Source organism: Bufo gargarizans, chromosome 8 (assembly GCF_014858855.1).
Source record: "Bufo gargarizans isolate SCDJY-AF-19 chromosome 8, ASM1485885v1, whole genome shotgun sequence".
NCBI classification, from domain to species: domain Eukaryota; kingdom Metazoa; phylum Chordata; class Amphibia; order Anura; family Bufonidae; genus Bufo; species Bufo gargarizans.
Genome location: NC_058087.1, coordinates 55,133,591 through 55,153,561, shown reverse-complemented (window position 1 = coordinate 55,153,561; position 19,971 = coordinate 55,133,591). Strand labels below are relative to the sequence as shown.

Genomic DNA, 19,971 nt, shown 5'->3' with positions numbered 1-19,971 from the left:
TTCAGAGCTGCAACATCACTGGAGTGCCCAAAAGCACAAGGTGTGCAATACTCAGAGACATGGCCAAGGTAAGAAAGGCTGAAAGACGACCACCACTGAACAAGACACACAAGTTGAAACGTCAAGACTGGGCCAAGAAATATCTCAAGACAGATTTTTCTAAGGTTTTATGGACTGATGAAATGAGAGTGAGTCTTGATGGGCCAGATGGCTGGATTGGTAAAGGGCAGAGAGCTCCAGTCCGACTCAGACGCCAGCAAGGTGGAGGTGGAGTACTGGTTTGGGCTGGTATCATCAAAGATGAGCTTGTGGGGCCTTTTTGGGTTGAGGATGGAGTCAAGCTCAACTCCCAGTCCTACTGCCAGTTTCTGGAAGACACCTTCTTCAAGCAGTGGTACAGGAAGAAGTCTGCATCCTTCAAGAAAAACATGATTTTCATGCAGGACAATGCTCCATCACACGCGTCCAAGTACTCCACAGCGTGGCTGGCAAGAAAGGGTATAAAAGAAGAAAATCTAATGACATGGCCTCCTTGTTCACCTGATCTGAACCCCATTGAGAACCTGTGGTCCATCATCAAATGTGAGATTTACAAGGAGGGAAAACAGTCCACCTCTCTGAACAGTGTCTGGGAGGCTGTGGTTGCTGCTGCACGCAATGTTGATGGTGAACAGATCAAAACACTGACAGAATCCATGGATGGCAGGCTTTTGAGTGTCCTTGCAAAGAAAGGTGGCTATATTGGTCACTGATTTGTTTTTGTTTTGTTTTTGAATATCAGAAATGTATATTTGTGAATGTTGAGATGTTATATTGGTTTCACTGGTAAAAATAAATAATTGAAATGGGTATATATTTGTTTTTTGTTAAGTTGCCTAATAATTATGCACAGTAATAGTCACCTGCACACACAGATATCCCCCTAAAATAGCTAAAACTAAAAACAAACTAAAAACTACTTCCAAAAATATTCAGCTTTGATATTAATGAGTTTTTTGGGTTCATTGAGAACATGGTTGTTGTTCAATAATAAAATTAATCCTCAAAAATACAACTTGCCTAATAATTCTGCACTCCCTTGTACATAGGAGCAGTATTATAGTAGTTATATTCTTGTACATAGGAGCAGTATTATAGTAGTAATATTCTTGTACATAGGAGGCAGTATTATAGTAGTTATATTCTTGTACATAGGAAGCAGTATTATAGTAGTTATATTCTTGCACATAGGAGCAGTATTATAGTAGTTATATTCTTGTACATAGGTGCAGTATTATAGTAGTTATATTCCTGTACATATGGGGCAGTATTATATTAATTTTCTTCTTCATATGGGATAATGTTATAATATATTATTTTTAAATGTGTTCAGTTTTCTGGACATATCCTGCTGTCAAACTCACTGTATTAACAATAAAGATATTGATGTATAATTTATGTATATTCTTGGCCTAGTTTCAGACTTTGCTGAAATGTCAGGAGCAGGGCTATAAACCATTTCATCCAATGTTTCACATTAATATTTAATGCTGTAGGAAGATGTGGTCATGATCATGTAACAATAGTTAACACCTCGTTATGCAGCACTCTTACACATATAAAGTACAGTGCCTTCAGCAGCTTTCTGCCAGTGCAGGGGAAGTTCCTATAAGGTGTTAATGTTTTCTCACTCTCTCTAGGTCAGATGCTTATACATTTCACGCCTCAGGTCTTTCTCTGATGTAAACATATTTTTCTTCCACTTCAGTTGTATAATAATACATAACTAAATAGGGGTTAAACGGCGGCTCCTCCTCCTTCAGCTTCTCACATTCTGAACATGTAAATCATTTACCATCAAAATAATAAAAGATTTAAAGGAATTAACCGTGAAAGAACTCAGAGAACGGCTTCAGTCCCTCCATACTGATATTATCAGGGAGATTCAAAAAGGAAACTACTCACCTGATGCTGTTATTAATCAATACATTTCGACAGGATGAATTTTCCAAGATATTACAGGCAAATTATGATTTATTTTGTATCTTTATTGGGAAAGAAACTCATTTATACAGTCCTGAGCAAATGTTTAAGACCACTTGAAAAATTGCAAAAAATCTTATTTTACATTGTTGGATCTTAACAACGTTCCAGGTAGAGCTTCAACATGCAACAAGAAGAGATGGGAGTGAGACAGAACATTTTTTGAGCATTCAATCAATTGAAAATAACAATTAAACTGAAACAGGCTGTTTTTCAGCCGATCCAAATTTTAGGACCACATGCCTTTAAACTGCCAAATCTGTGCAAAGATGTGGATTCATTGTCATTCTCTGTCAGGTAGTCACACGTTGTGATGGCAAAGGCAAAAAAACTCTCCCTTTTTGAACGTGGCCGGGTTGCTGAACTGCATAAGTGGGGTCTCTCACAGTCATTTGGGATTAGTCTTAATCTTAAATGATCCTGACGGTTATGGAATAAAAAAGTCAAGTGGAAGACCCAAAAAAAAATTCATCAGCACTGAGCCGGAGGATCCAATTGGCTGTCCGTCAAGACACTGGACGATCCTCGACCCAAATTAAGGCCCTTACTGGTGCTGACTGCAGCCCCATAACCATCAGACGGCATCTGAGACTGAAGGGCTTCAAAAACAAAAAACGTCTTTAAAGACTTTGTCTCTTTGAACTCCACAGAACTTGTCGTTTGGACTTTGCAAGAGAGCACCAAACATGGGACATTCAAAGGTGGAAGAAAGTTTTATTCTCTGATGAGAAAAAATGTAACCTTGATGGTCCTGATGGTTTCCAACGTGACTGGCATGACAAGCAGATCCCACCTGAGATGTTTTCTACGCGCCACAGTGGAGGGGGCGCCATAATGGTCTGGGGGGCTTTTTCTTTCAGTGGAACAATGGAGCTTCAGGAAGTGCAGGGGCGTCAAACGGCCACTGGCTATGTCCAGATGTTGCAGAGAGCATTCCTCATGACTGAGGGCCCTCGTCTGTGTGGTAACAGGACAACGCTACAGTACACAATGCCCGCAGGACAAGGGACTTCTTCCAGGAGAATAACATCACTCTTTTGGCCCATCCTGCGTGTTCCCCTGATCTAAATCCAATTGAGAACCTTTGGGGATGGATGGCAAGGGAAGTTTACAAAAAGATGGCCACTTGGCGATGGCGTCTTCACCACTTGGAGAAATGTTCCCACTCACCTCGTGGAAACGCTTGCATCAAGCATGCCGAAACAATAACGGCGGAGCTACTCATTACTGAGGTCATGTTTGGAAGTTGGATTTCTGTTTTGGGAGGTTTAGTTTTTTTTTTTGGGAGGTGTGGTCCTAATTTGATCAGCTGAAAAACAGCCTGTTTCAGTTTATTCGTTTTCATTAAATTGAATGCTCAAAAAATGTTTTGTCTCCCTCCCATTTCTTCTTGTTGCATGTTGAAGCTCTACTTGGAACCTTGTTAAGATCCAGCCATGCTAAATAGGATTTTTTGCCATTTTTCAAGTGGTCTTAAACTTTTGATCAGGACTGTATCTGCTACAGAGCTCCAAATCCTCTGCACCATTTTTATGCAGACTTAGGCTACTTTCACACTCACATTTTAGGCAGATCCCTTATGGATCTGCAAAAACGGATCTGTTACAATAATACAACCGCATGTATCCGTTTGTATTATTTGTAACATAGCCAAGACAGATCCGTCATGAACTCCATTGAAAGTCAATGGGAGACGGATCCATTTTCTATTGTGCCAGATTGTGTCAGAGAAAACGGATCAGTCCCCATTGACTTACATTGTGTGCCAGGACGGATCCGTTTGGCTCAGTTTTGTCAAGCGGAGAGTCCACCTCCAGAGCAGAATGTAGACTGATCGGAGGCAAACTGATGCATTCTGAGCGGAACCTTTTCCATTCAGAATGTATTAGTGAAAAACTGATCTGTTTTGGACCGCTTGTGAGAGCCCATAATGGAACTCACAAACAGAAAGCCAAAACGCGAGTGTGAAAGTAGCCTTAGTTAAAACCTAAACTAACTTGCAGCCACCACAAGGGGGAGCTCTGTGCATATAGATTTGCACAATCATTGAGCTCAATAATGCTTTGTCTTCCTCAGCTCCCTCCACAGGTGACTGATAGAATTTTATATTGTAAATTACTTGTTATGCAGGGGATTTGAAGCTCTTTATCAGAATAAAACCAAAGTACAGACTTTGAGATGGGACTACTGCTATGTAGATGGGCTCTGAATGATAGCTCCCTATTCTGGACAGCAAGGTGTATTGGGAATCTGCCCAGTTCTGCTCGTCAGATGCTGTTAGAGGTGCTCCTGTAGACCTGGAGGAGGTGTTTACATAATTCTCGGTGGAGTATTTCTGTTGGCCCAGAGTCCCACTTTGCCCAGTCTGAGTATATGTCTGGGCCCCAGACTTTGCTGTCATACAGGAGGATTGGGGCAATGATATTATCAAAGATTTTAAGCCAGAGAGTCACTGGTGCTTTGGGATGGTACAGATGCCTTCTGATGAATAGAAGGTTTTGTACGCCTTGTTTTCAGTGTTTCTATGACCTACTTAACGCTTCCTGAGGGGCTAATTTCTAGTCCTGTTGGTTTCTGAAAGTGGACAGTTTCTTAGCAGTAAGGGAGGACGCCTGGCTGGTTTCTGGTTTTTCTTCTGGACGCCATGATGTTGAAGAGGGTTGGACTGAGGCTGCAGCCCTGTCTGACTCCTTGGCTCTGCTGGAAATGAGGCGTTCTCCTCCCATTTACCTTCACGCTGACTCTGTTCTCATTGAAGGAACTTCTGATGATATCATATGTAAATCATTTGTTTATCTATCTATCTATCTATCTATCTATAGAAAAGGTCAGGCAGCACTCCCTTCACATGCAGCTGTAGCTGTAAGGTGCCCGTGGTGGTCCCTCGATTCAGGACGGAAAACAACAAAGAAAGTCCGCAGCACTCCTTGAAGTATAAAAAATGTGTTGTTTATTCACACAGGTCAAATTTTTTTATACTTTAAGGAGTGCTGCGGACTTTCTTTGTTATCTATTTATCTATCTATTTATCTATCTACTTATCTATCTATATCATCTATCTCTCTATCTATCTCCTATCTATTTATCTATCTGTCTATCTCCTATCTATCCATCTATCTATTTCCTATCTATCTATCTATCTGTCACAGACTGAACTGTCAATGAAGCTGCTGGAGAAGTCTGAAGGCTAGCGTACTTCCAACGGACTATGGACCCAGAACGATGGAGACCCCCTCAGACCTCCTGGGGTTACAAGGAGCTAATAACCCTGATTTATGTGTGGAGTTATAGGCCACATCTTCCCTATTGCCCATTAAAGGTGCAGGGTGTGAATCCCGCAACACAAAAAGGGTTAACTGAGCACCGAGACTCCCAATAAATGTGTTAGTTTATTTGTCCCTTTGTTCTATTGTGTTAGTGATAGGATTAAGATAGCTGACTCTAGGAGTAACCGACTCTGGTGTAGAGGAGTAGATCACCTTATGATACACTCAGTAGATAATCCCATTAGTGTTGAGCGAGCACCAAAGTGTTTGAGTAAAACACTTTGCGATGCTCGGATGTTCTACCGAGCACCCAAGCACAATGGAAGTCAATATTAGAAACCCAGGCACACCCTGCTCTGAAGAGGGGAGGGTGTCGGGACTCTAGTTCGGCTTAGGAGTCCCTGATCTGACTCCATATATAGCTATGTCCATATATGGAGTCAATGCTTGGGGACACCCCAGTATATTTAAATCTAATTTAGCCTGTATTTCAGAAAAGATTCTGCTGGGATTTGAACTCATGACCTTCTGTATTAGAGGCAAGGCAAAAAAAAAGAAAAAAATGAGACTTCTACTGTACTGTACTTCTACTGAGATGAGTAGAAGTCTCATATTTTTGTTTTTTTAGTGCCTGGCTTTGCAGCTGTATAGTGTAATGGTTAAAGTTCTGGGCTGTAATGCAGAAGCTGTGAGTTCAAATCCTGTCACAAACTTTTTTTTCAGAAATAGAGGCTAAACTTACCAGTATATACTCGAGTATAAGCCAAGGCCCCTAATTTTACCCCCAAAAAATGGGAAAAATTATTGACTCGAGTATAAGACTAGGGTGGGAAATGCAGCAGCTACTGGTAAATTTCAAAAATAAAAATAGATACCTATAAAATTACATTAATTGAGGCATCAGTAGGTTAAAGGTTTTTGAATATTTATTTCAAAGAAAAACAATATGGTATCAACAATAACTTTAACAGTACAAAAACCAACTAAAGCTAAAACAGCTAAAAGAGTTAAAATCCTTCAAAACTGGATTCCTCATCGTCTGTATGTCCAAACAGAGCTTCAACTGTAGCTGGTGTGAGGTTATTTACATTTTTTTTATATTTATCAGGTTGTTTATTTAATTTTTTTGTTCCCCCCCTCCCTACTTCATACTTGGCCAGGGAAGGGGGGCTGTCCAGGGGGAGGGGAGGCTGTGCAGGGGCCGGTACTTACTGCCGGTGTAAATCTCGCGGTCTGCTCCCAGTGTAAATCTCGCGGCCCGCGTGTCTCGCGAGATTTACACTGGGAGCTTAACAGAGGTGCCGCGCGGACGTGCTGGGAGCTGTAAAGGTAAGTAACAGCTTCTCCGGCCCGCAACATGTCATGGTCTGTATTATGGCAATGTAAGTTGCCATAATACAGACCTAGACTCGAGTATAAGACGAGGGGGCTTTTTGAGCACAAAAATATGTGCCAAAAAACTTGTCTTATTCTCGAGTATATACGGTAATTCAAACATATATATATATATATATATATATATATATATATTTATTTATTTTTTATTATACATTAATTTAGTGCCATACATTTTTTACAATTACTGAAAGAAATATAAAATATATAAATCTAATTTAACCTCTATTTCTAAAAAAATCTTGTAACAGGATTTGAACTCACAGCTTCTTCATCACAGCCCAGAACTTTAACCACTACACTATATAGCTCCAGTCACTTAATAAAAAAAAGAAAAATAAAAAAAAGAAGAGACTTCTACTGTAGATGAATACTTACTACTAGTACCGGCTCAGGATCTGTTGGTCTCTTGGTTTGGAGAGTTTCTCCAGATATGGGGCCAGTTTGTACTCCCTCTGCAGGCAACGGTATACTGTCAGCTTCTGGGATGTTCTTATGTCGTTCCTCCAGATGCTAATATACTCCTCTTTGGCCTTGTGTATCATCCTCTGGATTTCCCCCTTTGCCAGGCTGTACTCGTTCTATCTATCTATCTATCTATCATCTCTATTTCATCTCTCTTACTGTCTCTGTGCGTACACATGTATTTTTTTTATCTTAAACCACAGAAAGAAATATGATTTTTTTCCCAGGGCTAATTACAGGTAAACTCATTACATTCTTATCCATTTTTCACATTCTCTATATTTATCTATATTAAGCTTGAAGGCACGACTCCTAATTCTCTCACATAATTATGTTCTATTTTTATGGTGTAAGTTTGCACTGCAGCATGCTCGTCACAGTGTAGCGCTCTATATTATAATAATTAATTGCTACATATTATGTTACATTTTTTGCCTCCTCCTTTGTTGGTGATTTAACCCTTCACTTCTTGCTACATCCACATGGCACCACGTATACTACATGCCTGGGGCTCTGGGGGGTAAAAATTATTGGCCATATAGTTACCAGAAGGATGTAAATCCATGCAAATTCACAAGAATTCTGGCAAATGTATGTGTATAAATTCATGCCCAGCTACAGTTGAGTGGTGGCCTCAACGTTATTTACTTTGCACACAGAGTTTTCTTCCAAAAATAGCCATATCCCTGTGATTAAAAAAAGTTATTACTAATGCCAACTGCTGGTGCCAGTGGTGCCCCCTTCCTGCCACGGCACATGTGCAGCCACAACCCGGTTCCTCTTCTAACTAAATGTATCGGCTGCAATGCACTTTGGAGATGTAGTGTTTGAACCTGCACTCATTGCACCATGGGATCCTAGGTTTTAAGAAGCATCTGTGTAAGTGCAGTTCACCACAACAGGGTCATGGTGAAGGGTAATTTGATACAATGTTGCATTGCAAAGTGAAGCGCTTTAATTTACTGTATGTGTATACCTAATAGCACAGCGTGGAGATGCAAGAGTTAACACCTTGACTTATCCCTTTAGGTTGCTAAGGGATAGACCTGGACCCTAGTTAGTGAGGAGTGAGAATCTAGTTGTGCTACAATGATGACGTACATGTGCATGCTCCTCAGAACTCGGCCGGAGAACTTTCATCTCTGTGACTTCTACAGCCAAAGAAGCAACTTTAAAGGGCTCCTGTCACCCCCCCAAACACCAATTTTCTGTTTTTGACTTAATATATTTGCTAATGTTTACAGATTCATTATATGCCGCTCTTACCTCAGGCTGTGGTGTAATTTCAGTAAAAATCGGATTTTAGTGATATGTAAATTTCTTCACTACCAGCAAGTTGGGCGTTTACTTGCTGGTAGCCGCCGCATCCTCTCTCTGAAAAAACGCCCCCTCCTCCACTTGATTGACAGGGCCAGCGAGCGCTCTCATCCTCCAGCTGGCCCTGCCTGCAGCTCAAATCCCGCGCCTGCGCCGTACCGGTCATCATTCAGCGCAGGCGCTCTGAGAGAAGGATGCTCGCTTGGCTGCTCCTTCCTCAGTGCGACTGCGCCGATGACGTCAGCCCTACACCCAACTTTTCATTTTCAAAGGGGGACAGTAATATAGTAGTTAGATTTTTGCACTTTATTTGAACATTATATTTGTTATTTTTTTCACATAGGGACGATGTTTTATAGGTGTATATGTAGGATATGTGATCTGCGATGCGTATATCGGAATGTGTAGGGAATCAGCTGACAACTCAGTAACTTCTGTCATCTGATCCTTATTTCTTTTTTTTACAAATGTAACCAAATTATGACAACAATGACTCACCCACAACCTTCCCCAATGTCAGAGATTTGATGGCTTTGAAGTGGACGTCTGAGGAGAAGTTCTGCTTCTGCTTAACTGACTTGTCAATCTGAAATCCAAAAGAAATGTTTAGCCTTGAACAAGAATCAACACCTCTCACATCAGATATCCCTCATAATGTATGACCTCGTGTGGACCCCTGTGCAGACCTATGTGTCTCCATGGTTACAGACTACAAACAAACCCTGTGTTCTCTGATCCCACAAAGTACTTTTTGCAGTCTGTAGCTGTGGAGACATAGGTCTGCATAGGGAACTGTGGACTCAAAACGGTAGGAGATTTAAGGCTACTTTCACACTTGCGCTTGATCGGATCCGTTCTGAACGGATCCGATCATATTAATGCAGACGGAGGCTCCGTTCAGTACGGATCCGTCTGCATTAATAACTTAGAAAAATTTCTAAGTGCGAGAGTAGCCTGAGCGGATCCGTTCAGACTTTCAATGTAAAGTCATTGGGGGACGGATCCGCTTGAAGATTGAGCCATATGGTGTCATCTTCAAGCGGATCCGTTCCCATTGACTTACATTGTAAGTCTGGACGGATCCGCACGCCTCCGCACGGCCAGGCGGACACCCGAACGCTGCAAGCAGCGTTCAGCTGTCCGCCTGGCCGTGCGGAGGCGAGCGGAGCGGAGGCTGAACGCCGCCAGACTGATGCAGTCTGAGCGGATCCGCATCCATTCAGACTGCATCAGGGCTGGACGGAAGCGTTCGGGTCCGCTCGTGAGCCCCTTCAAACGGAGCTCACGAGCAGACAGCAGAACGCTAGTGTGAAAGGAGCCTAAAATCAAGATTTGCAAAGTTACCTAATTTTTCTATTTTTAATAACTTTGGAGCAATGAAAACCCCTGGTTACAAATATCACATTAACCTGCAGTAATGTGCGATCACCAGTGTGTAGCCCACAAGTGTCAATCAAGTGTAAAGTGGCAGCGCCCGTACATGAAGATGCAATGTCCTTTTTTCTCTTTTCTGTTTTCTCTATGTTTCCTTTATTTCTTCTATTATTTGACTTGCAACATGGAATTCACAGAATGTGCCTGAGTTTCATAATAATTGGGTCAGGCACTGTAGTACCATCCTGCAAAGGGTATCGCTGTGCAGTTTAAGGAAGCTTCGGACATAGTGGAGTAACAAGGAAGCCAAAAGGTGTCTGAGGAATAATTACTTTGTGGTTTAGGTCTATTTAAAGGGCAAGACTATTTTTGCGTTATTTCTTTGCAGTGCAGCTATTTCATCTATACCATATTAATTCCCCTGATTTAGCACAGGGCATGGTGTGGGCCAAGCTATCAGATGTTCTGGATTATTAGATGGTTATAGAAATTGGTGCAGAGGAAAATTTTTACATAAAGCCAGAAGAGTCTCCAGGGGTCTCCTCACCTGCACGGTTATCTCCCGTCCTTCTCTGCTGATCCTCACATGATGAAGCCTGCGATTGTCCAGCCTCTCAGAGTCTAACGTGAAAACATAAGATCCTTCCTTACTGAGTTTATATCGGACTTGTAAACTTCCTGGAAAACAGAAGAAGAAGAACATTATTAGATGCCACTTAGAATGGAAAATCAGTTTCCCTGTCTGGGCATTGGCCCCCTCCTTGCTAATTGCATGCAAGGGGACTGACCCACACGATCAGCCCACCTGCTCCTGAGATACTCTGTGCTGCTGGGGACTATGCCATTTCCATTATGTAACTCTCAGTTGCTAACACAACATCAGCACACTCCTCTGCTGTGTAATCTGTCTTTTTTACTATATATCAGTTTGTTTTTTTATCTCCCACATTAGAAAACTTCTATCCTGAAATATTCTGTGCTGCTGGGAATCCTTCTCAATTCACTGCTTTAGGTCTCCTTCATATGAACATAAGGGCTCTGTCCCCGTGCTGTGGACCGCAAATAGCGGTTCGTAATATACGTGCACTGCAGATGCTGACCCATTAACTTGAATGGGTCAACGATCCACAGGATAAGGCAAAAGAGAGGACATGTCCTATCTTTTGTGGTGCGGGGGCACGGACCCGAAAGCCCACAGAAGCAGTTCTGAGTATTTCTGTAAGCTTCCGATCCATGCCTCCGCTCCACAAAAAATAGGACATGTCCTCTATTTTGCTGTATCCTGCGAATCACAGACCCATTCAAGTTAATGGGACCTCATCCGCAGCACGGAGTGCACACAGCCAGTGCCCATATATTGCTGACCCGTCATTTGCAGTCCGCAATATGGGCACAAAGCCCCTACGCCCATGTGTATGAGACCTAAATCTTTCAATGTGAATTCATGAAATATCAGCGCACTTCTTGCCTGTAATACTCTGCCATTGTAAGAAATCTGCTCCTTCCACCATGTAACTCTCAGTCTGTGTCCAACCACACAATCAATACACTGCTCTCCTGAAATACTCTGTGCAAATTGAAACATTCAAATATTGTTAGCAATTATTTCATGACAAACAGTTAAATGTAGCAAAGAGTAAAATTGATAATGTCCAACAGACTGTATTATACTCCAGAGCTGTACTCACTATTCTGCTGGTGGAGTCATTGTGTACATACATTACTTATCCTGTACTGATCCCGAGTTACATCCTGTATTATACTCCAGAGCTGCACTCACTATTCTGCTGGTGCAGTCACTGTGTACATACATTACTTATCCTGTGCTGATCCTGAGTTACATCCTGTATTATACTCCAGAGCTGCATTCACTATTCTGCTGGTGCAGTCACTGTGTACATACATTACTTATCCTGTACTGATCCTGAGTTACATCCTGTATTATACTCCAGAGCTGCACTCACTATTCTGCTGGTGCAGTCACTGTGTACATACATTACATTACTTATCCGGTACTGATCCTGAGTTACATCCTGTATTATACTCCAGAGCTGCACTCACTATTCTGCTGGTGCAGTCACTGTGTACATACATTACTTATCCTGTACTGATCCTCAGTTACATCCTGTATTATACTCCAGAGCTGCACTCACTATTCTGCTGGTGGAGTCACTGTGTACATGCATTACTTATCCTGTACTGATCCTGAGTTACATCCTGTATTATACTCCAGAGCTGCACTCACTATTCTGCTGGTGCAGTCACTGTGTACATACATTACTTATCCTGTACTGATCCTGAGTTACATCCTGTATTATACTCCAGAGCTGCACTCACTATTCTGCTGGTGCAGTCACTGTGTACATACATTACATTACTTATCCTGTACTGATGCTGAGTTACATCCTGTATTATACTCCAGAGCTGCACTCACTATTCTGCTGGTGCAGTCACTGTGTACATACATTACTTATCCTGTACTGATCCTGAGTTACATCCTGTATTATACTCCAGAGCTGTACTCACTATTCTGCTGGTGAAGTCACTGTGTACATATATTACTTATCCTGTACTGATCCTGAGTTACATCCTGTATTATACTCCAGAGCTGCACTCACTGTTCTACTGGTGCAGTCACTGTGTACATACATTACATTACTTATCCTGTACTGATCCTGAGTTACATCATATATTATACTCCAGAGCTGCACTCACTATTCTGCTGGTGCAGTCACTGTGTACATACATTACTTATCGTGATTTTCGGTAATATAGCAGTGCAGTTAGTACCTGATGTTGATGCCTATTTGTACAGAAGATAACTCTAAACAATGGGGAAGCTGGGACATTACAGCTCTGAAGCCTAGGGAATTTTAAAATCAGTTTGAGGGTTTAGTAAGACCGCAGAGTGCGCCTGTCTTTGCTATTATTTTGTTATATTGTTATATTGATTATCCACATAATTGCTACCTTGTGTGAGATGTCTATTGTGGTACTTTTGGTTCGCTGCGGGCATCCTCCACCGTATGCATTTTGCTGGGGATCGCCATTAGCAACGGGCCACAAGTGCAGGATTTGCTCCCCTGTATATATGCACGACTGCCTGTGGGTTTGAGCACCTCCTGCTAATACCACGCCATTTTTTTTTCAGTTTGAATTTTTTATGCAGCCCTATAGAAAATCGGAGGCTAAACTTACTCCTCTTACACATTCATTACATTACGATACATCCATGTTTCTTATTTACAGCGTTTTGATGAAAGCCTAAATAAGTTTCACCGAGCTGAAATATCACATCTCTGGAGTAAATGATGCTCTTCTATTTGTATCTACAATGTGAACGTCTTCATCGGATTTCCTATTCTACTTCATATCATTGGGCGAATCAGGCTCAGCTCAGTGAAGATGGGTGCAGGTATCTAATACTAGGGGAGGGGGGTTTATGGAGATGTGTTTTTATGTATTAATTTATTTTTCTTGTATTTTGAAAAACAATGATTTCGGGAAAATACATGAAATAGTTTTAGAGGAAAAAAAAAAAAAAAAAGGCGAGACCTGAGGTTTAGAACAGACGGCTAGCCGTTTTATTGCACATTCTGGAAGTTTTCCTTCATTTTTGTATGGGATTCATAGGATTTTGAGCCGTCGTTTGTCATCCTCAGTCCCTGGAGACCCCTTCTGCTATCAGTGAGTGAAAATGTCACATTCAATTTTTTTGTACCTGATTTTATCATTTTTATTTATTAATGGCAGAAAATTTGCTTTTCACGTGACACCGGTGTCTTCAGAGGCTGAAACGAGAACCTGCAAAATCCTCTCTATTCAGAGATATATTGCAAATTGAATTTTTGAGTGTGGTCTACCTTTATAGGAACAAATCTTGTTTTCAATTATTTTGCTCAATAATTACGTGTCTGCCGGGTGATTTACGCTCTCCGGCGATTTCCCCCTGTGAAGATTAATCATTTAGGATCATAGCAAAACCATAACATAATTACCCGGTTACCATATTGCTGCAGCTCACATCCTCGTGGTACAATTAAATCACCGCTTGTCTCCGCTGCCGCCGCTGCTTGTGCACGCACGTCCAAGCACTGACGGAAATGATGGTGTTTGTTTGGTTTTTGTGCGTTTTAGTGTTTTTTAATTAATTTTGATTGGAGACATTTGTATTTACCGCGGTTTCCGCGTCGTTAGGATCTAATTATGTTTTACTGTTTGTGTGAGACTTTCGAGCTCGTAAATTACTTTGGCTGTTTTTGTTTCACTTGGTTTCCTATTTATTTGTAAAATTTTATTTATTTGCAATTAGTTTATTTATTTATTTTTGTGTCTAACACATGAGAATCAGGAAGTAAAACAAAACTGTGACAACATAGGACGATGCATTACCGAGACCTCTCTGCCTTAAGATGGCCTCAGGAGGCAGCAGCATAATGAACGCCTACAGGACCGTGCAGTGGACCTTGCGCAAATCTCCTTGCACAATATTTTTTTGCAACTTTTTGAACATATATATATATATATATATATACACACACACACATATATATATATATATATATATATATATGAAAAAATTGGACTGCACTCCAGGCGTATCTTCACAAAAGATGTGTTTAATCACCCATAAGATGGCAAAAGCGACGTTTCGGCTCCAACATGAGCCTTTCTCAAGCATTGGTGAACAGTGAATAGCAGGTATATAAAGGTGTGTCAATGCATACAATTAATCAAACAACATAATTGGTACTTTAAAGATGATCCATGTATACAGTATACAAATATGTGCAAAAAACGCAAATCGATCATAATTGATAAAGTGACTTGTGCATTACATACAATGAAATTCCATAATGTGGCAAGTTACATATGAAAACACCATAAGATACAAGATTAGTTACACCTGCAACACATCATTATATCATTGGTGCATCAACTGAAATAATGCTCATGTGCAAATAGAGAAGACTAATGAGTTTCTACCTGGGGGGAATGATGTCGCCCACATATACCAATGCGCCGATCGGCGCGTCCTCAGGAGTCCAGTGCGCATGTCCCAGTTACACGTCATCTCTGGGGGATGTGTCAATGCACAACTGTGCCGCCCACAGATGACATCAGCGGCGCACCGTCACCTCCTCCCATGGACGACTACAGACAGCGGCGCATGCGCATTAGCAACATCATGCTATAGCCGCCATATATATATATATATATTTTGCAGTAAAACTTTTAATGTTGGGAAAAATAATACATTTGGAAACCTAGAGTTAACCTAGCCTTAGAGCAGAGATCAGCCACCTTTGGCACTCCAGTTGCTGTGAAACTACAACTCCCAGCATGCACACTTACTTGGCTGTTATTGTAACTCCCATAGAATTGAAAGGAGGGCTCTGGGAGTTGTAGTTTCAGAACAGCTGGAGTGCCGGAGGTTGCTGATCCCTGCCAATGACCAGAAGGGATCTGCAGCTATTAGTCAGCTACATTATGGGTAAGTACAGGGTAAGTTTAAGTGATAAGGGCTTCTTAAATGCTTTTTTGTCCTCAGACCACATGTATGATGGCCATAGGGTTTGTAAAGGAGCTCATAACATTTAAAGGAGTATTCCTATCTCCTAACTTGTTAGGGTATGCCATCACATTATGATTGGCAGGAAACCTAACCTTGGTACCATAGATGCCATCAGTAATTTAAGGGCCTCATCCAGACAAACTGTGTGCACCTCCCTCACTATTCTTACATTCATAGCCATAACTTTTTATGTAAAATTATGTACGCCTTTGAAGACAATTTTTGTTTATGATTGCATTTTTTACAAATTTTGGGCTAAAAATCATATTTTCAGTTGCCCTTTATTGAAAATATTGAGCCATTCTGTCACAAAGGGTTAACTGTTTTTCTAGCTGTGTGACTGGTACCTGCACTTTCACTTTGTGCCGGTTCATCTAATAAACCTTATCTCTAAAAAGAACTTATAAACACTTATTCAGTAAGATAAGAACTGAGCTATAATGAGTGTTTATAATGTCAGCTCCCCAACTGATAGAAAAGAGAGAAAATCCAGAGGCTGCTACTAGAGCATCTCAGCTCTGTACAGAAAAAAGAACTACATTTTTTTATAAGGACCAATTGAAAAAATTGAGTCTAATGCAATAATAAAAAATAAAAAAATTGCCCCAAGAGTTTACAAAGCCTTTCATTTCTATTAACTTTTATTATAGGATAAATGGTGTGGGAGTGAAGGGGGGGGGGGGGGTGATTGTGCAATTTTTACCAATGACAATAAATAATGTGTTCAATGTATTGTAAGGGGTTAAATCTCCCAAAACAGTATTCCTGTATTCATAATAACTCATACAATATAGTGAGTATATTATTTATAGTAATTGGTAAACAGTGTAAATAAAAAACAGCGCTCATTTTCCCTTCATTTTAATAATATGCTCTTTACTTAATATTATGTCTGTGAAGGAAACAGCTCTTTAAAGAGGTTCCCGGATTAAATCCTGCCGCCTCCCTGTGGAACATGGACATGGACCGGAGCAGGGGGAAGCAGCTAAGTATGAATGTTCTCTTCAAGAAGGCAAGCTGCGGGCATTAGATAAAAAGTTATTATTCCCGAAGAACTGCTTTAAAGCATAGAAAATCTCATCTTTGTAACATGGGAGGTCTATAGTATATTGGTAATTCTTCTGTCTCCCATACAGAAGGTTTGGGGCACTACAAGTTGGAAGACAGGCACTACCCCAACCAATATGGAGTAAGAGACGCTTCTTCATTAATAATTATTGCAATGAAGTAATTTGAAGTTGCCAATGTCAAAGACCAAGATGACTGGCCCCGGCTCTCCAGCTCCTCTGCTAGCGGCCTTGCATGGGACTTCCACCTATGCTGATAAGGAAGAGTCTGTAGACCTGGTTCAGAGTATCCCAACCATCCACTAAGCAGGTGAACAATGGCAAAGCTGGGTGTCCTGGAGCACTGCAGTGCTGGGGCTCCTTCCTTCTCAGGATCGATTAAGGTCCCAGACGTCAGGCCCTCTTTCAATCATAAAGTTATATGATATGCCATCGCATTATGAGATGGGAATATCCCTTTAATGGGACACTGTTTGCCAGCACATGGAGACCCTATGGGTCTGTAGGCATTCCATGGGAAGAATTCTTCCATTATATGAGTCTGAAGATTATTTTTCTGATACATGTATACAGAATTCTTGAGAAAATAAATTGCGGCCTGTCCCATGAAATGTCCAATTACTGTGGAATTGCCTCAGGGTCTATGTGTGTCACCGCACAGGTGTCTACAAACAGTCAAGACTTGTTACTGGTCAGTATCTGATGCCACCACAGTGACATTCTGAATGGGATCAGATCCCAATGTCCAAGAAGAGACTCACTTCATCACCCGACAACTTCCCCTCCCCTCAGGATATTAAATGTGAAATTATACATATTGGTGCCTGGTGACTTCAATTAATGAGCTCATGATATTCTGTGATTCTACAGGGGATGGAGTTGGGGCCTCTCCATGGACATAATCAACACCTGAACTCCACACTTTACGCCTCCATCCAGATGGGGAATATTTAGCTCCTGTTCCTAGTAGCAGATTTGCAGTCTGTGTGCACAACTGTGGACTATGCTGGTGCCATATGAGCAGTGAGAAGAACAAGGGTCCAATTTCTAACCTCAGGTGATATAATCAGATGCAGCACAAGAGTAAACCCTATACTGAATAGCAATAGAAGTATCCAAATAAACTAATATTGGAACAGTTACAATTGGACTCCGGGAAGCGGGGAGGACTTTTCCTATGACTCAAACATCTGAGTCCTGACACCGGGAGATGAAAGTTTTACACCGCAAGACGCTAATTATAATGTATTTTCTGTGCTGCAGTGTGAATTGGATTATTAGAGTAGAGACTGTACTAGAAGAAAAAAATCACTCTAGGCTGGCTATGTAATAGTATATTGTGAGGTCAGTATAAAAGGCACAACACGACTAGTATATAAAGCATAAGATGGCTACTATACAAAGCACAGTATGGCCAGTATACAAGGCATAACATTGCTAGCATACAAAGCATAGCGTGGCCAATATACAAAATGTGGTCAGTATGCAAAGTATAAGAATGCTAGTATACAAAGTATAAGAATGCCAGTATACAAAGTATAAGAATGCTAGTATACAAAGTATAAGAATGCTAGTATACAAAGTATAAGAATGCTAGTATACAAAGTATAAGAATGCTAGTATACAAAGTATAAGAATGCTAGTATACAAAGTATAAGAATGCTAGTATACAAAGTATAAGAATGCTAGTAAACAAAGTATAAGAATGCTAGTATACAAAGTATAACAATGCTAGTATACAAAGTATAAGAATGCTAGTATACAAAGTATAAGAATGCCAGTATACAAAGTATAAGAATGCTAGTATACAAAGTATAAGAATGCTAGTATACAAAGTATAAGAATGCTAGTAAACAAAGTATAAGAATGCTAGTATACAAAGTATAACAATGCTAGTATACAAGCATAGCGTGGCCAGTATGCAAAGTATAACAATGCTAGTATACAAAGTATAAGAATGCTAGTAAACAAAGTATAAGAATGCTAGTATACAAAGTATAACAATGCTAGTATACAAAGTATAAGAATGCTAGTATACAAAGTATAACAATGCTAGTATACAAGCATAGCGTGGCCAGTATGCAAAGTATAACAATGCTAGTATACAGAGCATATCATGGCTACTATACAAGAATAGCGTGGCCAGTATGTAAAGCATGTCCATCCCATTCCACTCACAATCCCTGCGGGGCTTGTATCAGTGGCCGTTGGTCTTTTCTTAGGGGTTCGTGGTGGGGGAGGATGTACACAGGAATTCCCTTCACTAAGGGTCCATTCACACGTCCGCAAAATGGGTCTGCATCCGTTCTGCAATTTTGCGGAACAGGGGTGGACCCATTCATTTTCAAAGGGGCCGGAATGTGCTGTCCGCATCTACATTTGCGGATCCGCACTTCGGTTCTGCAAAAAAATAGAACATGTCCTAGGCATTTTCTATGAGAGTGCCAGCGATGTGTGGTCCGCAAAATGCGGAACGCACATTGCCGGTGTCCGTGTTTTGCAGATCTGCAAAACACATACAGACATGTGAATGGACCCTAATGGATGGTGAACTCTTAGAGGCGACCCCCTGGTTGATGGGCTCTGTCGCCGACCGGGGATCTTCCTACTCAGGGGATGATTTTCTCATTTTAGCTTCGGCACAGAATCGCCTTGTTTTTTTTAATTCTCTTTAGAAGCCGATAAACCGCGAAGAGGCAAGAATTCTGTGACGCAGCATCGCACCCGGCAAAAGAGCTTACAGGAGAAATTCACAAGGAAAAAGGCTATTTTTACATTTTTCTTAAAAGAAAAAACTGAGAGCGAGAAGGAGACGGCCGAGATTTGACAAGATGGAAATTCAACCAAGGAAGGGTGAAAATTCAATCATCCTCCTGCCTCTCTGAGACGCCCCCATGTGCCCCACACATCAGCAGCACTCCGCAAACGAACAGGAGCGGACACTTTAAATAGAATGAAAACAAATGGTTGCATACTATTCTCCAGTTACATCCAAAGCTGCACCCAAATTCTGTGCTTGCCACTTGGTATCCAACTGCACTGATGCTTTGCACTTCCATTCAGTGTACTGTACTGAAGTATACAGACAGGGTATACACTACATCTCCCACAGATGGAGCTCTGTGCCGAAACGTATGCAGTGGGTGCCCATGGTGAGGTGTCAGTGACCTCCTGTATCGGTGACCGCCCTGTCTGTGCATGCCATAGTCACTGTGCAGTGGTCACCAACACGGCAGACACCCCCATAATGCAGACAGGAAGAACAAAGATGGTGGCAGTCTTAACCTTAGAGGACGAAGGTTTAAGGTGGTAAGGGCAGATGACAAATAGGGGTGAGGGCTGAACTCAAAAGATACACCAGTGATACATTGTTAAAAAATATAAAGAAAATAATAATTATAATGTGCCAGTGTTTTCCCTAGAGACTAAATCTAACTCCCCCCATTTGCTGTAGTTTTCTGGTTTTCCGCCTCTTGTCGCTCAGATATTA

The 19,971-nt window shown here is 41.2% G+C and overlaps 1 protein-coding gene across 1 annotated transcript in view; it reads right to left on the bottom strand.

The window, feature by feature from the left end:
* LOC122945379 (contactin-associated protein-like 5) overlaps window positions 1-19,971 on the bottom strand; it is a 346,160-nt gene that overhangs the window by 55,668 nt on the left and 270,521 nt on the right. The window contains 2 exon segments of the mRNA XM_044304451.1: window positions 8,964-9,051; window positions 10,387-10,517. Of these exon segments, the coding sequence (XP_044160386.1) occupies window positions 8,964-9,051; window positions 10,387-10,517 (219 nt within the window).